We start from the raw sequence: 21,007 nt of genomic DNA on the forward strand, positions 1-21,007 counted from the left end.
TAAATATTGGTAACTGAAAGTTCTGGAACACTACTCTTTATGTAATTTATACCTGAAGTGAAAACATCTTGAGAGTTTATTGTTTTCATTTATTTAGAATGTAACTGTCACATATATAAGAATATCCATTTTCAACTTCCTGCAATTATATATCTGCCTGATGATTCCTTTCACTGCCAAATTTAATCAGAGTCTACCATTGTCCCCCCCACCTCCAACACTCTTAGCTGTGACTGCAAATCTTATTTATATTCTAGATATACTAATGCTTGAATCATTTTGTATTTTGAAAAGTTTGTCCACATTTCCTGTCACTTTTAAATTGCATCAGATTCAATAAAATGTAGGTTTACATCTTTTTCTGTTATTGTGCACGTTACAAAAAATAAAATAATCCTATTTGTCTATTTAAAAAATCTGATGGCAAACCATTGATGGCTATTACCTGAGGAAATATAAAATTGTATTTGTAGATTATCAGGATTTAAAATGCTACTCCTGTTCCAGTATGTTTTGCATCATGGAACACTAGCATTTACATACTAATTTGAACATTGTCTGATTTGGTGATGGAGTAATTGTTGTTTATCTTTTGTTTTCTTGACCATGCACCCCACCTCCACCCCACCCTTCTCTCTGTCTCTTCTTGAACTGTTTGCTCATGCACAAAGGATGCACTAGAGGGCAGTGAGCAACTCGTCAGAATTCAGACAGTGAGTTTCTCATCATGTTCTTATAACTAACACCGCTATAACAAGTGTTTGAATCTACTCTGTGCTATCTTTGCTGTTTAGGGGTGGCCAGTGTTTGGTTTGATAAGATGTTTGTGAATCTGTTTTGCGGTTTGTGGTAACAGCATGTGCTGAGATTATTGAGAGTTTCAGAAAGTTGAATGGGAATCAGAATAATATATGTATGCTTTACATAAGTTGCTTGAACAGGAACTTTGATGATATTGTATATTATAATTTTGAAAATAGATGTTACTGAAGGTGACTGTCTTCTGGGATGTTACACCATGCAGTATGGTAGAAATTGACTAATGTTTCAGATGCAATAAGAGCCTCTGAAACATTTGTCAGTTTCTACCAGACTTCATGGGACAACATCCCAGAAGACAGTCATCTTCATACTTGCTGCATTGAGAATCTGAAATTTCACCTAGATGTTACTGGTTGAGAACATTGTATTATTGTTTGTATAAGAAACAGAAGAAAACACTGTGCAATGAATGAAAGAAAAGAGAATTAACTACCACACTTTAGTAGTCTGAAACTGTATCATTTTGAATCTGTGTTACTAGCACAAACTTGCACAGTGTATATAAATGATTTGGCAATTTCACACTTCACACATAAAATTACTTGTCATTTTTATGTGCAGACAGTTTACCAGAACTACCTTCTCTTGGCAATTTTGTATGAGCTGAAATAACATTTAATACTTAAATATAACTAGATTTTGGTGGGAAAACTAGTTGGAAAACACTCACTTGTAAGATCAAAAAATAAGATGGGAGGATAACATTAAGATGAATATACAGAGAAATGAGAATTAATTATTATAATATATATTTGTTTTAAATGTACTGGTACTTTATATTTAGTGTTTTACATAGGCAAAGTACCAAACTTGAAATACTGAAATTATTTGTAGATCTATTAGTACAGATGTGGCATCTCTGTTTCTCCACTTAGTTGTTTTCCCACAGAAAATAACCATAGGATTCCCTGTGTTTATTTTAATTCATTTTCTTCTTTTTGGAACTGTCTAAATATGAATATTTAGATGATCTTAGTAAAGTAAAAGGAAAATAAATTTCTTGGTAATCGAGTAAATTAGTTGATAGTTTATATAGGAAGTCCAAAATCTTGTTAATATTTTGTGTGGGATACATTTTAAATAACCATTGATTTTATGTGTATTCCCTCATAATATTTTGTTGGCCATCCTGTAACAAGCTACAGAGTGTACGAAAACTCTTGCTGCATGAGTATGTCAGAAAAACACAGGTTATTGGCCATGTTGAAGCTTTTTGTTAGTTGTTACTGTTCAACACAAGCCAGTAACTTGTATTATAGTTTTGCTTGATGCGAATAACATGCATGTAATGCTTTTAGAATTATAAACACTTTATTTTTATGGGAGTACTATATTGATGTTGTTATGTTTAAACATTTAGACACACTGGGTATTTTCGTCAGGTGCTGAATAGAGTAGTTGAAAATTATACATGTCATTTCATCTCAAGCCCTAGAGAACGGGCATAGTTCATACTGTCACATATAACAGTTATGGCCCCATAATTGAATAAAAGTGTGCTGTAAAATGTATTTATTACTGTTTATAGAACAGCTTCAGAATGGCTTGTTTTGTTAAAGATGTAAAATTGTATGTATTGATGAAATCAGAATTCTTTTAAATTACACACAAACAAATGAAAACTCTTCATAACTTTGAGTGATAAGAAGTATGCTGCTTTGACGACTTTAAGTAAATTGTCATATAAAAGAATTATGACTCCTTGTCAGGGGTTTGTCTTATCTTGTCATCTGTTGCCAGTAAGGACACCTGTTTTATTAAACCTTACCAACAGAAATCTTTGCACAACTATGATACCACCATCTGACAATTTCTTGTTCTTCAGAGTTCAGGATGAGTATACACTGTTTTTCACTATATATATATATATACTCTTCAGAAAAATTTAATATTCACTGTAGTCAGTTTTAACTTGATTCTGACTAGTCTATTTCTGATTATATGTTTTATTGCTGGATGAAAAGGTAAATTTAAAATAAGCATGGAAAAGTTGACAGTGGAACCACGGTTCCGGAGAATCTGACGTAAATATGTCTCTGTAATGTAATGTAATGAAATGTAATAATTCTTATATAAGATATGTATTGTGATATTCTAAAACGTTTTTACCAGCACAAAATTATCTAATCCACGATGCACTTCTACAAGCAATTCACAGCTCAGCTCTTTTCGTAGTAACGAAAGCTGATTGTTGACGGCAGTAATGTAACACAACAATGCCGAGTAAACAGATGACACAACAATTAGTTTCTTAGGTAACATAACAATGCACGCAGGAGTTCATATAAAAGATGACCATTGTTGTCGGTCCATATTTATACATTGTTGATATGGATCTCACACAACTTCGTTACACATCTTCGTTACGCTTTTTTGCCGAATGACACTTCCGCATAGACATATTTATGTCAAAAACGTTTTCTAGATTGAAGAATTTTGACAAACTTGCACACTTTATTGTCAGGAAGTTTTGATTATGCAGTTGGGGGATAGAAGCAGGAATTATATATATATAATTGAAGAGTCATAAGCAGTATTGTAGTTGCACTGTAATGATGGAAATTAATTTCATTAGTAAACAGAATTTTTTCATAATGCATTAACATACCTTGCTATCTTCGTGCATCAGCAAAGTGTTTATTATTAAAAGTAATTCTGTATTGAAACTATCAATTTTGGTGATATTTATAAGTGATAATTTCTGCAACTCAAGCATTGTGGCATTGAACTTGGCAGGGGCATCATAACAACTCAAGCACTCATTCAATCACGGGATCTTGTATTGCAATGAATGAATTTGTTAATGTGTGTCTCATGTGCGTTATGATGTAATGTTTTGACAGGTGGAGTCACTAGAATTGCAAGTAAAGGAGGCAGCAGCTCTTCAGAAAGACTTTGATATCAAGAGAGAAGAATTAGAAACAGAATTGAAAGCTGCTGTTGACAAGGTACTGCCATAAGGGAACACCAATGGACATGAACATTTCTCTGTTTTATGCAGGCTTCTCTTTAATTCAGAATCTGAGACTTTCTTTCATTCTTTAATCATTCTGCACATATTTTGTCAGAAATCATGTTTAATTCTTTCCAGTTTGTGACAGGAATGTTTTCATGGATAAAACCTAGGAAGCAGAATTTGGAAAAAAAAATGACAGAGGTATGCTGTGTGATGTGAAATTGGTTGTGTGACTAATCAGACCTTGATAGGTTTTGAGGTTTTAATTGCACTACAACCCAGAAGGCAGCCATCTTCCAATTAGACCTTATTTCCATGATGCCATCAAGGCATTGGTGGATCATCGGAAAATATATTGAGAAAAACAATGCGACTGTTGAGAAGTAATGTGAATCAGTTTTACTGTAAAACAGTACACTCATTTTATAGTAAGACAATTGTTTTAATTTGAATTACCCTTGTATATAGTTAATGCAGTACCAGACTGAGTGGCATTGAACTTGGCAGGGGCATCATAACAACTCAAAAATATAAATCTCACTTTTACATTAGGTAATTGAATATTTTATGCTTGTTATTAAATTGTGTATTTCTGTATTATTTATATGAAGTATACTTTCTTTAATATGAACACATACAGATAAATTCTATTTTGACTTTCCTAATCAGCATTCCCCTCGATATATTTAAGTTTACTAAATGTGTTTATGACATTTCCAGGCACCTTGCATCCTGCATATGCAGGGATTTACTGTACTTTTGATTGCAGTGTGATTAGGATAGTGATGAAACATTTGACAATAACACTTAAAGGTTTAAAGAAAAATTGTTTTCTTTATTGTGGCTGTTATTGAGGTGTGAGAGAGTTTATGTAATGTGTCTTGCAGTAATTATTGTAAATTAACTTGTGATGTTATTATAGGTTCTGAAGTCATATGAAACACCATAAAAGATAATTGTATACATTTTTATAGCTTTGTCTATGAGTACATTCTGTGCTGAGATTGAAGCTCCTGTTCTTACAGATCTGGGTGTTGCGAGATATAATTGGTGAACTGGAGAGTCAGGTTGAGACAAAGACGCAACATGAGGCTGCTGTAGAACAGCAGTTGTGTGAGCTGCATGCTATACTGGAACAGCAGAGTAGGACTCATCAGGAACTGGCAGAGGAAGTGAGTGACAACTTTTATGCATTTGTCCATCTGTATATCATCTCCAAAACCACTCAACAAATATTAATGAAATGTGGTGTTTAATTTTTACAGTTAAAGTTGCCCACATAAATTTCAATTTGATTTGTATCAATCCAGTATAATTTCTACTCTACATGAAGCTTGGGTTAAATTTGTAATATTTTTGTTCAAAGTGGTTCATCATATGAAAGAGATTATGACATAGCATAAAATATGGTCTCATTAGGATCTACAATTTTTATTTAAATATGTTTTATATTAGTATTGAATGTAAAGAGAATAGTTTACATCTCTATGTAATGTTGGCTTCACCAACATCAGAATTTATGAATCTTTATAGTGTGATATCTGTAATGATAATTAGCTTTGCAAGAATGAATTTATGTTACCCTATGAAGTGCCACCTATTATTTCAGTTCTGTGATACTGGGAACATATGCATGTACATATTTGCAGAAAAAAATACTGAAAATGGAATTAAATTAACTGAACCTAATCATATGTTTTTCACTGATGTCAATTAGTAGGGTTGCTACCTCCCTATTTGCCCCCCCCCCCTTCAAATCCATGTGTAGACATGTAGACATACTGGTAGTCTATGATGTAAAAGTCTACCTGGTAACATTCTACCAAGGTTGGCTTGTTGAATACTCCTCAAAAGGGCACATTTATTTTGATCTCCATGGAAAGAAGAGTTCTGTCTCAGCAGAATATTTGTATCTTGCTGAGAGCATGGCCAGACAGTTAAAAGGCAGGGGAAGAAGTCAAAACTTTGGGACTATGGATGGTACACTGGTTAAGAGAAGATCATGAACTAGCTGCCTGTTTTATGATTTAACCAAAAATTCAGATATAATGTAATGATCTTGAGGATTAGGGCCTGTGTTACTGTGGATTACTTCCCTAGACAATGTTTCCAGTTTTATAGGGTGCTTTTTTATGCTTATGTACAGTTGAACTCATTGCGATTGGATTCTGGCAAGTCAGAATTGACAGAGCACATCAGCCATCTTGAAGAACAATTGCAGAAACATCGGTTGCATGTCGAGCAGTTTCATTCAAACTCTACAGCCTTGCGGCAGATGAAGGCACAGGTGTGTGACATATTTTATAAAGGAATGTGTTGGTCTGAATTTCATTTGTTTCCCATTAAATTTGTCGCTGATATAGTATATGAGAATTCATGTTGTGGAAGTGCTTGTTGGGTGACCACTGACTGACGTGACTGCTTCATGCATAATTTTGTTTCAGCTGAGGGACTTGGAGGCAGCAGTAGATAAGAAGACCAAGGACCTTGAATCATATCATGCCACTGTGTCCAGTGCCAGCTGCAGTTCTCCTTCTGAAGATGTTTCAATAAGGTGTGGTTCATTTTCTTGATTATTTGTGCATTTCAGGAAGTGTTACTAAATTATGGATAAATCATAGACATTGTTGCCATTGGATAAGAAAGGTCTGAAATGTTTATACCTGTTAATGCAAGATTTCTGATTGAATTGAAGCCACTGTGTAACAAAACAAAATTATTGTCACAGTTAAATTTCTGTACTTTTCTGAGGACTTAATAAGCAAGATTCAGTTGTTATGGGATTTTTTTTCCCCATAAGAGGTAAAGCATGTGGATGGCTTATGTTTAATACGGTGTACCGTGTATGATTATTTCGGAAAGCATTAATTAATTGACATCCTAATGTGCTTCAAATTATTTGAAGGTTTTTAATAAAATAAATATTTAACAAATGCCTATGATAAGGTTTTATTTGAGCATAAAAAATATGTGAAGATTGTATTCAGATGCCAAATTCTACTCTTAATTTACACAAAACCATTTTGAATTTACTGGTTATAATGATTGTTTTTTGGGCAATTTTGTGTTGTTTAAATTATGTAGCATCAAGTGAGATATTGTAGGATGATTGTGAATAGTGACTTGAGAGGTATGTGGAAGGATGTGGTCATGGACTATTGTAAGGTACTGTCCTGGTATTTGACTGGATGGACTAAGGAAAACCGCATTAAACCAGTTGGAATAATTAGTCTTTTGTCTCCGAGATGTGTTGCCACTGACATATCAGACTCATTCTATAGTAATTATAAATTAATGGTGATGAGAAGATGATTATAATGATAATTTACAAGAATCACTATACCATTATGTTGAGGTTATTTTGTGGATTTCTGTTTATAAGCTGTAATTTGTAGAAATTACCTCATCTGTATATGTGCTAATAATTTGTAATTTTTTTAAAATGATACTCAGTTTAAATTTTGATCATTTCACATAGGGAACAACTGGATGCCTTTCGATGTGATACTCCTGAAGAAGCACGCAACACTCAATCTCCTGTTTGTTTGCCACTGGATGAATTACATCGACTGCAAGACAAGCTTCAGCGGCACTCTAGAGCAGAGGAAGTGGCTCTCAAGCGAATACGAGACCTAGAGATGCAGCTTAAGGGAGTCAAGAAGAATGAAGAAGTAATGTGTTCTTGATGCTTTCATTTTTGGGAATAGAGTTGTATTAGTAATTTCCTCTTTATAACTTGTAGACTTGTGGTAGATACAAAATCCCACTGGTGTTATTTGTTCATGAATCAGTAAAGGTAGAGAATGACCTCATAACATGGAAACCTGGTGGAAACATTGATGGATGATTATTAGTTTCATTTTTGAGTTACTGTTGCAGGATGTGGTTGCAGAAAGAGATGCCCTACAGGAATACATGGAAAAACAGCTTCTCAAGATTTCAGCTCTACAGTCACGATTGGATGAACAGCGTCAAAAGACAGACAGCCAGAAGAAAGAAGCAAACTCAGAACTGCAGACAAAAGTCTGTGATCAGGAGAAGGAATTTAGCAGACTCCGTGAGACAATAGAGACCAGGGACCAGGAGGCATGTAATGAAGTAGTCTTATGTATTCAATTAAGAACGTTTCAGGTGTAACCAAACATTGAAGACAAGTGATTAGCACTTTTGCAGATAAAACAGTCAGTTGCAGATCTTACATCTTTTAACTTCTTCCTTTGTGCATCCTGTATATACTCTATTAGAACAATGTTTTTGTTCTGCCATTTCTCAGAGTTTATTATATTTTGTACTAAAAATATGCAAACCATGTTATAAGTGTTATACTTGGTAGAGTCAGTTACTCTGAGGAATTACTTCCAGTGATGACTGATAGTCTGTATTTATCATTAGACCAGTTTCAGCACATGTGTGCTTATGTACAGTCACTGTCAGTTTTAAATAAAATATATTGTGTCCCTGATATCTTTTTCTAGGTAAAGGAGTTGAAAACAACTCTTCAGGAAACCAGAAGAATTATGATGGCACAAGAAAAGGAATGGCATACAAAGGCAAATGAAGAATTAGAAACAATTGAGAAGCTCACAGAGACCTGCAAGAAGCTGAAGGCAGAGAAACGTGTGTTAGAGGTAAAGGGTGCTCTCTTTCTCTGTTATTTAAATAGAACTGGTGGAAGTCATATACATGAAGATGGCTGTCTTCTGGATTGTAGTCTGGTAGAAGTTTACTGATGATTTAGAGGTCCTTGCTGCCTCCATCATCAGAGCAATATGTTCATAATTGAAGATTTACGTCTTCTGGGTTGTTGCGCTGTGTAGTCTGGTTGATATTAACCAACGTTTCAGAGGTCATACTGCCTCCGTCATCAGGGCGATATTCAGACGGAAATCTTCATACTCACCGCTGTGAGAACCTCAAAAGTCATTTACATGTTTGTCTTTCAGTTTCTAAGGAATTAAATAAAATAAGAAGGATGAAAAGTGTTACAGAAGAATTTTCATTTCATGCTTCTTGATTTAACTCCTTAAATACTAAAAACTCTGTTAATGTTAGTCCCACTGGTTGCAACAGTGAGACTGCACTGCTCTTACATCTGAGTTACAGTGTTAGCTGTCATTTTGTAAAAGAAAACGCAAAGTGGAAGGATGACATTCCATGTAAGTATTGGTACTGTTCTGAACACAGCTATTATTTCAACTGATGTTATTATATTTGTATGTGTCATAATTTTAATCTCTTCAGAATTAACTGGATAAACAGATGCAGTTCAGTTACATCATAGACATTACTGCAATAGTCAGCAATTGTTTATTCTTTCTTTAGTACTATTGTGAGATGTAATTTCACCATCTGAAGAACAGAAACAAATTCTTAGTGAGATAAGCGCAATGAGACATATAACTTTGGACAAAAAAATATTTGAGAAAATGTTTGAGGACAAACAAGTGACTTATCCTAAGACAAAATGGACATATGATTGTGGATGTAGAAGAGTGGACTAATTGTTATAGACAAAAACATTTTGATGAAATGTCTTGGAAACATAAGAATTTGGATACCGTGATTTTGGAGCCTTTAGTTCTGCTGCCATGCTTTAAATAAAGTGTTATTCTGTTAGTCATTTATATATTGTTCTTATTCTGCAATTTCTCATTCTCAGAACAATATGAAAGTGGGAGAAACAGGGGTTTTGATTGTGGTAGACTTAAATTTCTGGACATTTTCAGAGGAGCAGTCAGATGGAGCGTATGTTTGGTCCACGAGATGAGATGAGGTTCCACAAATCAAACATTACTGAAGGATTTCTGAGTCTCGATAGAGATGATGTGGTGAGTGCGGTTGTTATTGAGTGTCTTCTTTCTGTCATACAGTTATAGTCTGTTGATTTATGTCTGTGCTTTAAAAGAACAGTGATTATACAGAAAGTTCATTATTTCAATACTGGATAATTAAAATTGTGTATAAATCAAACTTATGAGCAAACCACAAGTCAATTATTTGAGCAGTAGAGTGAAAACTCTATTAACTTAAGAAAAATATATGGTCCAGAAGGTAAAATCTTAAGTGAAGTATAAGGCATAGCAATTCACAAAGTTGAAATGAATATTTCAACAACTCCTTCCGTCAAAATTCCTTTTTACTTCTCATTCATGATTACCCTTGCACACATCTCACCTGCCACAACTTATTCTCTGCAGTTGATACAGCACAACGACATACCTATACATCCATCATCATTTCTAAAACCTGACACCAGAAGAGTGTGAATTCTTTCTTTCATGCCACCCATTTCACATGTGTAATACCAGGGTACCACAAAGTTAGTAAACCCATATGCACACTGAGATTCTGTTTTGTCAACCATATTGAGTCAACTTATTAATGAGAGAAGGTCTGAAGCCTGTAGGGGACAAATTGACATGAACCATTACTGTAACAGTGAACTTAATATAACATTTTAACTTCATTGTTTACTAGTTAACTGTTATTGAACCTTGGGATTGGTACATACAGATTTCAGCATGATTGGAGCAGTAATATTTTTGTTGGTAATAGAGTTTATGTTTTGTTCCAGCTTTATACTAGCCCACGTGAAGTTTTTTCAGGATCAGAAGTAGATCATGATAACAGCTACTTGAAAACAATATTGAACAAGAAGGACTCTGAAATAATGTCACTGAAGAACCAATTGGCCGTAAGCACCTCTGTTATTACAACATTCTCCTTACACTGACTTCATGTGACTCTTCTTCAGATTGAACTTTTTATTTGTTTTTACAGCTTTGATATTTATGTCTGTGACACAGTCGCATGATTTTTTAAAAATAATTCAATCTTAATTTTGAGACATTTTACAGCATTTCAAAATGTGTCCAGAAAGATGAAAGGAAGATGTGATAGTGTGTACTGTGGCACAGTGGGCATACTTATTATATGCAAGGTTTTCTGGAATCATAGGTTACAGGAATATCTTTATCTTTTATGGATATTAAAATCTGAACAAGGAGGACTTGGTGATTAAGTAGAAAAACCTTGTGTTAGGCTTTTTTTTTAAATAAAGATAATGCTGGTATGCCTGACTACTTTGGAAGATCCTATATCATCTTTTTGGTACATATCAGGGTAAGCTGGAGTTGGAGCAGAAGCTGGAGTTAGAGCAGGAGCAAGGTACCAAATTGGAGTTGGAGTTACAAAGAGTTCAGCAGAGAGCAGAAGAGCTTGAATCTTCAGTGGAGAAGGAGAAGCAACTGGGACAGCAGAAGATAGAAATAGAGAAGGGAATAATCCAACAGCTAAAGAGAGAGTTGCTTACTGTAGAGGGACAACAAGACATGTTTTCTCAAAAAATATAACATGCTAATACTCAGATATGTTATGGGAGCAATAATTTTGAACTTTTGTCACAAAAAATAAACTAGTGCACCAGTGTATACCAGTTTAGTCTTCTGAGTTGTAGGGTCGTATATTATTGACGGAAGCGTCCAACATTTCATTTATACCCTGAAATGGGGTGGTCATTTCTTCTGAAATGTCTGAACCTTCTTCCAGTAATGCATAGTGTTCTAAACTTTTATTTTAAAAATGTTATGATGAAAGTGTGGCATGATATAACTATACCCGTGATTCAGAATGTGAATGTGATGCTGGAGCAACATGTGACCGAAAATGCAGAAGTAGCCCTTACACTCTCTCGGCTAACAGGGGAGCGCCAACGCCTACAGGCCCGAATTAAAGATCTGGAAGAGCAGCTCAAGACTGCACATAGGTCACAGGTAAGGACAGGTGGCTTTACTTTGCTCTAATCCTTAATAGCATTTTACATTAGTTATTCTTTAATGACATTAAAATGTTGGATTCTGAACAAATTTATATATAAGTGGAATTTCTGAAGTTTCTGTTATGTGATTAGTAACTACCCGCTTTAGACATAAGAATTTATAAAACATTGTGTCAAAACTTGAGATTTGAAGTTCTCACAGCAGTGAATATGTTGGTGTTTTTCTTCTGGGTTGTGATGCTGTATGGATGCATAGCTGGATACTAGAGTTTCAGAGATAGATAGATGGAAAGAGAGAGAGAGAGAGAGAGAGAGAACACATACACGTGTGCACACACTATTTTGTTGCAAATCTAATCATTTTTTGTGTAAACTGGGTTGACCTGGACCTAGTTTTTGTCCACTGGCATGTGTAGTGTACTTAAATATGTACCTTTGAACCATATCCTGAACAATTTCAGTCCTGTTTGTAACTTCGCAACCTATTGCTCCAAGATATGTTATATTATACTCCTATTGATGCACAAATTTTCCATGTGTGTGTATACATTTTGAACTACTATGATTTTTTATTCCATACACATAAAACTTACAATATCATTAAATAACCTTTGCTTATTTTATTTTATGACACACTTAATGATGCTGTCAGATGCTCATGCTGTATAGCATCTTATAGATGTGTTTTATCTCATTTGAGGTACCCGCTGAAATGGATTCAGTACACATGGAATTTGCTGCAGAGAGAACTTTATGGGCACAGGAGAAAGCTGCACTCAAATTGGCATTGGCTCAAGCTGAAGCTGATGCCATTCATGGTTCTAGAATAGGTGAAGGTGCTGACATCACTGATAGAGTGAGTTTTTCCATGTTCTTACTTTTAAGAGGCTAATGTGTTTTGGCACATGTTTCAAGGTGATGGTTTTTACTGGAAGTATCAGTCTGTTCATTTTTAAATGAAATGCAATTTACCATACATTATGAAGTTATAGTGTAAACACTGTTAAATAAATTCTATAGAATATCTTTTACAAAGTAAAGTAAAGCTGTTCTGCTGTACGCCATGTAGGTGCTTGGGGGGAGTTTTGGACAGTTATGTTATGTTGCATTTTGGATCAAAGAAAGCTTAATTAATATAAGACATGCCTCTGCAGGTGAAACACTTGTTTGGAAAGTATCTACGGTCAGAGAGCTATCGTAAGGCTCTAGTGTGGCAGAAGAGGTATCTTCTAGTTGTTCTTGGTGGGTATCAAGAGTCAGAAGCAATCACTGTAAGTCGCCTGGCTCACCTGTCTGGTGTACAAGAAGCCATGCTTCACCAGCAGCATTCTGTGTCTCAGAAAAAACCAAGGACAAGGTTTAAGTAAGTTTTTTAATTTTTAAGTTAATACTGTCAGTTATTCATCAGACTGATATTATGTCAACTTCTTCCTGAGGCGTTTACATTTTATATGGATTGTCTAACAACCAAGCCTCTCCATCTGTCTCTGCCTTGATACTCTTCGTCCCATGTTTTTCTATCCTGTCTGACATCTTTCCTAATTTGTTCCCAGCTTGATCTCAGCCTCCCTCTTCAGTGTTTTACTTTCATATTCAAGGCCTTCTTTGGGATTCTCTCTTCATTCATTTTTAAAACATGCCCATACTGTAATATGTTAATTTACCTTCCAAAGTTTTTATTTTTAAATGCTTTCTAATTATTTCAATCCTTATTCTTCCTTAGTCTTTTCCATCTGTGCTTGTTAAAAATTTAAGAAGTCATTGCATGGTTGTCATGTTTCAGGACGGCAGCAATAGTCATGATTGCGCTGTCCCGTATGCGTTATTTGGTGCAGCGGTGGCGACTCGGACGTCGGGTAGGAAGCAGTGCTGTGCTGAGTAGAGGTTGTAGTGAGAGTACACTGTCCAGTGCGCAGTCCTCGTATCATGGTGAGTAAACAACATCTTATTGCGGACTTCGTTTGCTGTAAAAAGCGTTTCAACATTCCTTGTATTATAACTCCCTAACATGTTTATGATGTGTAGTAGGCTGTTTCCTATATCTGTGGCTATGACACTAGTCAGCAGTGGTGCAGGAAACTGATTAGTTAGATGTGAGTACCTGATGACTGTAGACATCCGACATGTTAGGCATCATGACAAACAAGTTAGGAAATATAAACATAGTGGAACATTCCTTGCACATTTGCTAATGGTCCTGTTGATGTCAGAGTTGTTGGGGGGGGGGGGGGGGGCAGTGACATACCACCATTACCACTATGGTAGCAGAATCCAAATATTTAAGTCTCTTAATACCAAAGACCATTCTGAACTGGTTCCATCTACCTCCCTTCCTTACAACTTTTCTTCTTAAAATCTGTCCAATTGATGTCTTTTCATTACTATCTTGTTCTTCTGTAAGATGCTCTTTATGATGTTACGCTGAAGTACGTCAATCTGATTCGAAAGGTTAAGGGTATCAAGTATATGTGTTTTGTGTAGTTTCATACATTGAATATACCCATTTCTCAACTTACATATTTTGTTATCATGCTGCTTTCCTACATAAGTCTTTTGTTGTTTCAGGTCCAAGAAGACATGGGTCATCAACATCTGTGAGCAGTTTAGGAATTTGCAGAGCCCCTGCACAAGAGTACGATGTTCTCATGTCTCCACCCAGTAGAGACCGACCCATGTTGCAGAGGTGGGAGACTGATTTTGTACAGCACCATGTGAGGTGAATGTGTGGAAATGTTTGATTATTACCTCTTCTCTTATTATTTTCTTCCTTTTTGTTATACTCTGACTGGCCATATATAGATCGGGCAACTGGTGGTAATAATAAAGGGCCAATACATCTGTACCTCAACTGAATAGTAGTAACATGCAGTAGACAGCTGGATGTACCTATACCTTTATTGTAAATAATAATTGAGACAAACTGTTTGTATTTTAAACTTCTAATTTAATTGAGAGGGCTTACCTGTTTCTATTGATAATTAGATCTCATCTAAGAGTCTAATTTGGAGTTACCACTGTTTACTTTTAAGGTTGACATAAATACCATTTTCTCTGCACAAAATTTGTGTGTTAACACAGCAGCAGCACTTACTGGCTTTTTTGTTTCATTTGTCAGGGACAAGTAGGTCAGTGTGCTTGTTGAGCCCTTGTAATAGCATGTAATGTTTGAGACATAAGGAACTCATGTCTCTGGATTTGCAGGACATGAATTGAAGAGGATTTTATGGTAGGAGTGGTTTCGATCAGTAAGTTGACAGGAGAAAGATTGGGGTTTTAAAATGTTATAATTGAAGCTCAAAGAGACTTTAATGGTTCTTGCATTTATCTTGAATTAGAAGGGCAACAGGTTTATTTGGTATTTTGGTCTGCAATCTCTGAAGTTCAGGATAAAAAATGTAATTTATGTTGGGCATATACTATGATGTTGAAAACTAAATTGAACAGACTCAAGACTGGGTCAGTGGTGGGCTTTTATGTTCACAGCGTTTCAGCTTTGGGTCTTAGTACCAACTGATACTCTTAAAATACTTAATGCAAACTACTCCATTTAAAGTTGATTGCCTATTTTTGGCTGAGGGTTGGAAGTGTCACATACAAGTATTTCATATTAATTTTCCATTTTCTGTTTATAGGAGTACAGAAGGCATTCCTGTTTCACCACTGAGGCCATACCATGTGGCTGAATATGTTGATAGATTTGACGAACTCCAGAGAAATCTTGGGTTGAGTTTAACAAAATCCCCACCTTGAACCCAAATAAACTTGCCAGTTTACTAGATGTATGTTCAGAATTTATTTGGCCTGTATCTTTCTGATGATGTTGGTGATTTAATTTGGTCAGAGATCCCAAATAACATTGCATAGATAAAATCTGTTTAGTAAAACTTGTTAATATCAAAGTTGTAGCAGTGAGTAATTAAAATTAGAATATCCGTTATCATTTGTTAAGTGGTGCACATCATATTTTTGTAGTAAGGGTTGTTGCTGATTGAAAACAGGATGGCACTGATTAATAATACGAACTGTAACATATTTTCTTAAATCTGAATGAATGTTTTACTATATGTATTTTAATTTTATGTAATTTATTTTTATATATGTATATAACACTATTATCTTCATAGATTAACTTTATTTTGTAATGCAGCAAGTGCCATCTTTATAAATAGAGGAACATATATTAATTTTCCCCTTTTAAATTTCTTCACAAAACATTTTTGTTATAATTTGTGAGCACTGTCTGCACATAGATTTTCAGTTCTGAGAACATTCAGTATGAGTATGTGAGATTATATCACATTGTATGTCACCATTTCATTTGCCATACTGCACTCTTGACATACAAGGGCAGTTCAAATCTGACCCAGAATTTGAATTGTTTCTCATGAATAATACTGTAGATTAATATAATTGTTGAACATTAATTCCATGAGATGGGACAAGTGTGTACTTCAGAAATACTGCATGATTTGAAACTTTTAACAAAATTCTGGATAAAATTTGAACCTCCTAAATATTTGTTTTCAGGACCATAAGTTTATCAACAAACAGTCATTTCAGTAATAAACCACAATTAAAAAATTCATTTTAACATTTAAAAGAGAATTTTTACTGTACATTTTCATAGGTGACACTCCATGTTAGGCTTGAAATTAAACACAAAACCTTATATTCTCATGTATAGTTTTTTCAAGAGAGGTGCCTTTGTAACCTTAAGTGCATGTTTTGCATTTCATGAAGTTTGCTACCTAACTCGTAGTGATATATGTTTGTGAACACTTTAACAGATTAGCATTAGCAAGTCACCGTGGATTAAATTGTCTTTGTACATTAGCCAAGAGAGCATTTGGAAGATGCATTATACACATTCACACACAAATGTAAGTAGTTATTCCAAAAAGAGTGAATGCTATGAATTAGTGGTTCGCAAATGGTGTCAGAACACTTTTAAATATGAACTCGGTAAACTTGAGTGGAGAATTAAGTGGAGTATTCACTCTTCTGTGCTCACATATTAACGAAAATGTTACATTATAGCTTTGTTTCTTCTTGGAGAGTACCGGGAGTTGTGCAGCCCTGTTACTGGCAAGTACTTGGTCATATCTTTTCCATTGTTGTCATTTGAAATCACTGTACTGATGGACTAATCATTTGTTGCATGATATGTTTTAAGAAATGGAGTATTCTGTAGAACTGAGCCATGGTCATTAACTTCCTGTTTGGAATAAATTAAGTTTTCATTTATAATTTAATATTAAAGTTAATTTGTCCATGGTGCTTAAGTAAGCCGCACACCATGCAGACAATTGGGTGAATGGAGATATAGCTCCAAATGTTCTTAATCTTGGCACTTGATGGAAGTGAATGGTTAACTAAACACATCAGTGTTTTTCACTTGAGGAGAGAATAGAGTGCTCCAGTATCATTAGGATAGGAGGTTAGATGGGCCCCAGAATTGGTCTGGATGCAGTGGCTAAGAGAAAAATCTGTGCCTCTGCCAGAAATTGAACCCCAAACATCCAACCCATACCCTAGTAGCTATAGTAACTGAGCTGTCCCAGTTCCCTGAGGTCTGAGATAAACTTATTAATCCATGATTATAAAATTTTTAATGACAGGAATCAACAAGAGTGAAGTATTCTTGAATATCATCGTTTTCTGTGATTTTAGGACATTTTATAATCCTGTTATAACTTTAGAGACTCATTAAATAAATCAAACTGAAACTTTAAGAAAATTCAAATAAATTTTGATAGTGACATGCCCTCCACTTCATGTTTTGCACACGCAGAATAATGGGCACAACTCAAAACATGTAACATTTTGTAGTGAAGCAATTTTAAATTTTATAATCTGTATATAAAGAGCTATAAGGGTGTAACTGATATGCAGCTGAATGGATAGAAACTACAGCTGTGGCCTTATTATACTGTTAAAAGCAACTTCAGCTTTCAAATAGTACCTTTTTTAATTATGGTCCTGTTATTCTGTGTGTATGAATTGTGTTAATTGTACCATCATGTCTCAGTTGTCTGACCTGTCTTTGTAAGAATTTGGTTCACGGTATGAAGGTGAGGTTGAAATTAAAGTAGGAATGGCTTGCAGAGATGTGTGTGTCTCTCTCGCTCTCGCTCTCTCTCTCTCTCTCTCCCATCCCTCCCTCTCTCCTCTCCCCTCCCCCCATAAAGGAAAAAGTTTTCATAAAATTACAACTACCAATTAGACAGTAGCCATATTATTACTTTTATGTGAAAATATGAAAAGGTTGTTTAAAATATGTTTAATTATTTATTGTATCATATATTTATAAAGTATTCATAACACTTGCAAAAAAACAACTTATTTTGAGTTTGATAAATTTTGCATTCTGTACAGATATTTTTAAATCTCATAACATACTTGTGTTTAGAAACTGCCTGCCCAAAAGGCGTACAAAATTGTCTAATACATTAACCTCTCCCATTAATTTCCACATCAATAAGAATACCAAGATATATATGTAAGTATACAGTTGTGTAGAATTTTGTTTGAATAGAATGGACTATTTTTTTATGTCTCCCTTATCACAAAATTAATTTTAAAAAATTACAGTTAACGAAACAGGATTGTTGTTTAAATTGATAATTTTACATAATATGTAAGTACTTTGGAACCATGTATAATTTCACTGTACTTTATTTTTATTGTGTAGTGCTAGAAATGTTCTCTGTCTGTTACTGCAGTATGTACGCATTGTGTCATTCCAGTGTGTTTCATATTGATCAGGAAGAACTTTCTAGTCATGAGACCTGATTAGGATAAGAATACCAGTAATCTGAAGTTCAGGGTACAATGACTTTTGAACAACATTTTATGTCAGTCATTGTGGGCTAACGGCAACAGTCTTCCACATTAAAACACGCCATGTGAAATAGAGGTTCTTGCCAAATATGAAGTTACTGGTAGATTGGTAAGTTTGTAGTCAATTTATGTGCAGCAACGTCAAGTGATAGAAATCTGAGCTTAGAACTTATGTGACCTAATTTTTTATAATGTTATTTTCTCCACTCTAGAAATAATGGTTGTATCTCCGTGGCTTTTGCCACATGTTGTGATAAGTTTCACCACCTGACGTTAAGGTTGGCAATGATGTAGGAGAGGCTTAATGAACAGCATACCCTGACAATGGAGAACTCTGTTATCTGTAGGCAGTATTAAAATCATTAGTCATGTTCATCTCTTTCTTGCAAATTAGGTGTATTAACGCCTGTCTGTTCCTTGACCCTCTAAAGAATAAAACTTATTTGAATGATACAAAAAATATTCCTTTGTCCAAGAAAACACACTAAAACACCATTACACCTTAAATATTTTAATGGTGATTAGAGAAATGTTTTGCTGTTTGTTTCTTGTGTGTGGTCCGATTTGTTTTAAATATCTAGTCTCTGAATACGAAAGAGTGTGTATATTCTAATAGATGATATGGTAAAAATAAAATGTACCCCTGTTTGAGATAGTTCCTCATTGTTTTTTAGGTCACTGTTACCAAAGTGAAAAGAACGTTAATATTAAGATTAAATGAGAAAACTTCTCTGTATAGATTGTATATGTAATGTGTTGTATTTTTAAGGTTTCAGTATTGAAAGTTAGTGCTGTACGACTAAATTTGAGTGTTATATTTCAGCCTCAAGATACTATTCCGTGTTTTATTGCTTGTTCAACTTGTAAATCGTAAGTTTTAAAAGGGCATGTTATTCTCAAAAGTTTTGCTGATCTAGTTTTGCTATAATATTATTAGGTCTGGTTAATTCGGTGATGAACCTTCTGGTTCCATAAGCCATCTAGTTAGTTAGTTGTTATTAGATCTGATTTTACATTAGTGTTTCCTACATTTCTTTATTCACTTACAACCAAAATATCCTTTGTGATGTATGTAAGATGTATATATATGAATGAAAAATGTACAAATGTGATATTAACAGATTTGAGTGCTTCATTTTGGAATTTCTTCACTTATAGTCCCTCCTTCGGTATACAAGGTCCCCAACATCAAGGCTTTTCAGGTTGTGGGCCAAACAGTATCTTGGATTTCATCATAGGTTCAGCCTTCTTAGTGACTGTAAGGCCATACCTTTTCTTATAATCCTGAAAAGTATCAACATTATCTTCATACTCATCGCCCTGATGATGGAGGCAGTATGACCTCCGAAGCGTTCGTTAACATCGACTAGACTACACAGCGTAAAAACCCAGAAGACAGAAATCTTCAGACTCACCGCTGTGAAAACTTCAATTCTCGTCCTTATGATGGAGGCAGTATGATCTTTGAGGCGTTCGTTAACATCGACCAGACTACACAGCGTAACAACCAAGAAGGCAGAAATCTTCAGACTCACCGCTATGATAACTTAAAATCTCGTCCTGATGATGGAGGCAGTATGACCTCCGAAGTGTTCGTTAACATCGACCAGACTACACAGCGCATCAACCCAGAAGACAGAAATCTGCAAACTCACCGCTGTGAAAACTTCAATTCTCGTACTGATGATGGAGGCAGTATGACCTCCGAAGCGTTGGTTAACATCGACCAGACTACACAGAGCAAGAACCCAGAAGACAGAAATCTTCAGACTCACCGCTGTGAAAACTTCAAATATCGCCCTGTTGATGGGGGCAGCTTGACCTCCGAAGCGTTCGTTAACATCGACTAGACTACACAGCGTTAAAACCCAGAAGACAGAAATCTACAGACTTGCCGCTGTGAAAACTTCAAAGCTCGTCCTGATGATGGAGGCAGTATGACCTCCGAAAAGTTGGTTAACATCGACCAGACTACACAGCGTAACAACCCAGAAGACAGAAAACTTCATACTCACCGCTGTGAAAACTTGAAATCTCGCCCTGATGATGGAGGCAGTATGACCTCCGAAAAGTTGGTTAACATCGACCAGACTACACAGCGTAACAACCCAGAAGACAGAAATCTTCAGACTCACCGCTGTGAAAACTTCAAATCTCGCCCTGATGATGGAGGCAGTATGACCTCCGAAGCGTTCGTTAACATCGACCAGACTACACAGCGTAACAACCCAGAAGACAGAAATCCTCATACTCATCGCCCTGATGATGGAGGCAGTATGACTTCCGAAACGTTGGTAAACATCGACCAGACTACACAGCGTAACAACCCAGAAGACAGAAATCCTCATACTCATCGCCCTGATGATGGAGGCAGTATGACTTCCGAAACGTTGGTAAACATCGACCAGACTACACAGCGTAACAACCCAGAAGACAGAAATCCTCATACTCATCGCCCTGATGACGGAGGCAGTATGACCTCCGAAACGTTGGTTAACATCGACCAGACTACACAGCGTAACAACCCAGAAGACAGAAATCCTCATACTCATCGCCCTGATGATGGAGGCAGTATGACTTTCGAAACGTTGGTAAACATCGACCAGACTACA

At 35.4% G+C, this 21,007-nt stretch overlaps 1 protein-coding gene across 17 annotated transcripts in view; it reads left to right on the forward strand.

The window, feature by feature from the left end:
* Window positions 1–19,517, forward strand: part of LOC147871602 (uncharacterized) — a 49,708-nt gene extending 30,191 nt beyond the window's left edge. For 13 of the 17 annotated variants that reach the window (XM_087360662.1, XM_087360661.1, XM_087360666.1 and 10 more), the window contains 16 exons: window positions 672–713; window positions 3,666–3,770; window positions 4,804–4,950; window positions 5,925–6,065; window positions 6,223–6,332; window positions 7,257–7,449; window positions 7,658–7,864; window positions 8,254–8,406; window positions 9,505–9,606; window positions 10,353–10,472; window positions 11,407–11,550; window positions 12,256–12,411; window positions 12,710–12,918; window positions 13,339–13,484; window positions 14,121–14,271; window positions 15,188–19,517. In XM_087360662.1, the coding sequence (XP_087216788.1) occupies window positions 672–713; window positions 3,666–3,770; window positions 4,804–4,950; window positions 5,925–6,065; window positions 6,223–6,332; window positions 7,257–7,449; window positions 7,658–7,864; window positions 8,254–8,406; window positions 9,505–9,606; window positions 10,353–10,472; window positions 11,407–11,550; window positions 12,256–12,411; window positions 12,710–12,918; window positions 13,339–13,484; window positions 14,121–14,271; window positions 15,188–15,305 (2,244 nt within the window). In that variant the 3' untranslated portion in view covers window positions 15,306–19,517. The other 4 variants (XM_087360664.1, XM_087360665.1, XM_087360673.1 and 1 more) reach the window with 4 other exon arrangements.
* Window positions 19,518–21,007: the final 1,490 nt, after the last annotated feature.

Source organism: Zootermopsis nevadensis, unplaced genomic scaffold (assembly GCF_977971745.1).
Source record: "Zootermopsis nevadensis isolate Lab colony 2312 unplaced genomic scaffold, Znev_1.0 Znev_ptg000045l, whole genome shotgun sequence".
NCBI classification, from domain to species: domain Eukaryota; kingdom Metazoa; phylum Arthropoda; class Insecta; order Blattodea; family Termopsidae; genus Zootermopsis; species Zootermopsis nevadensis.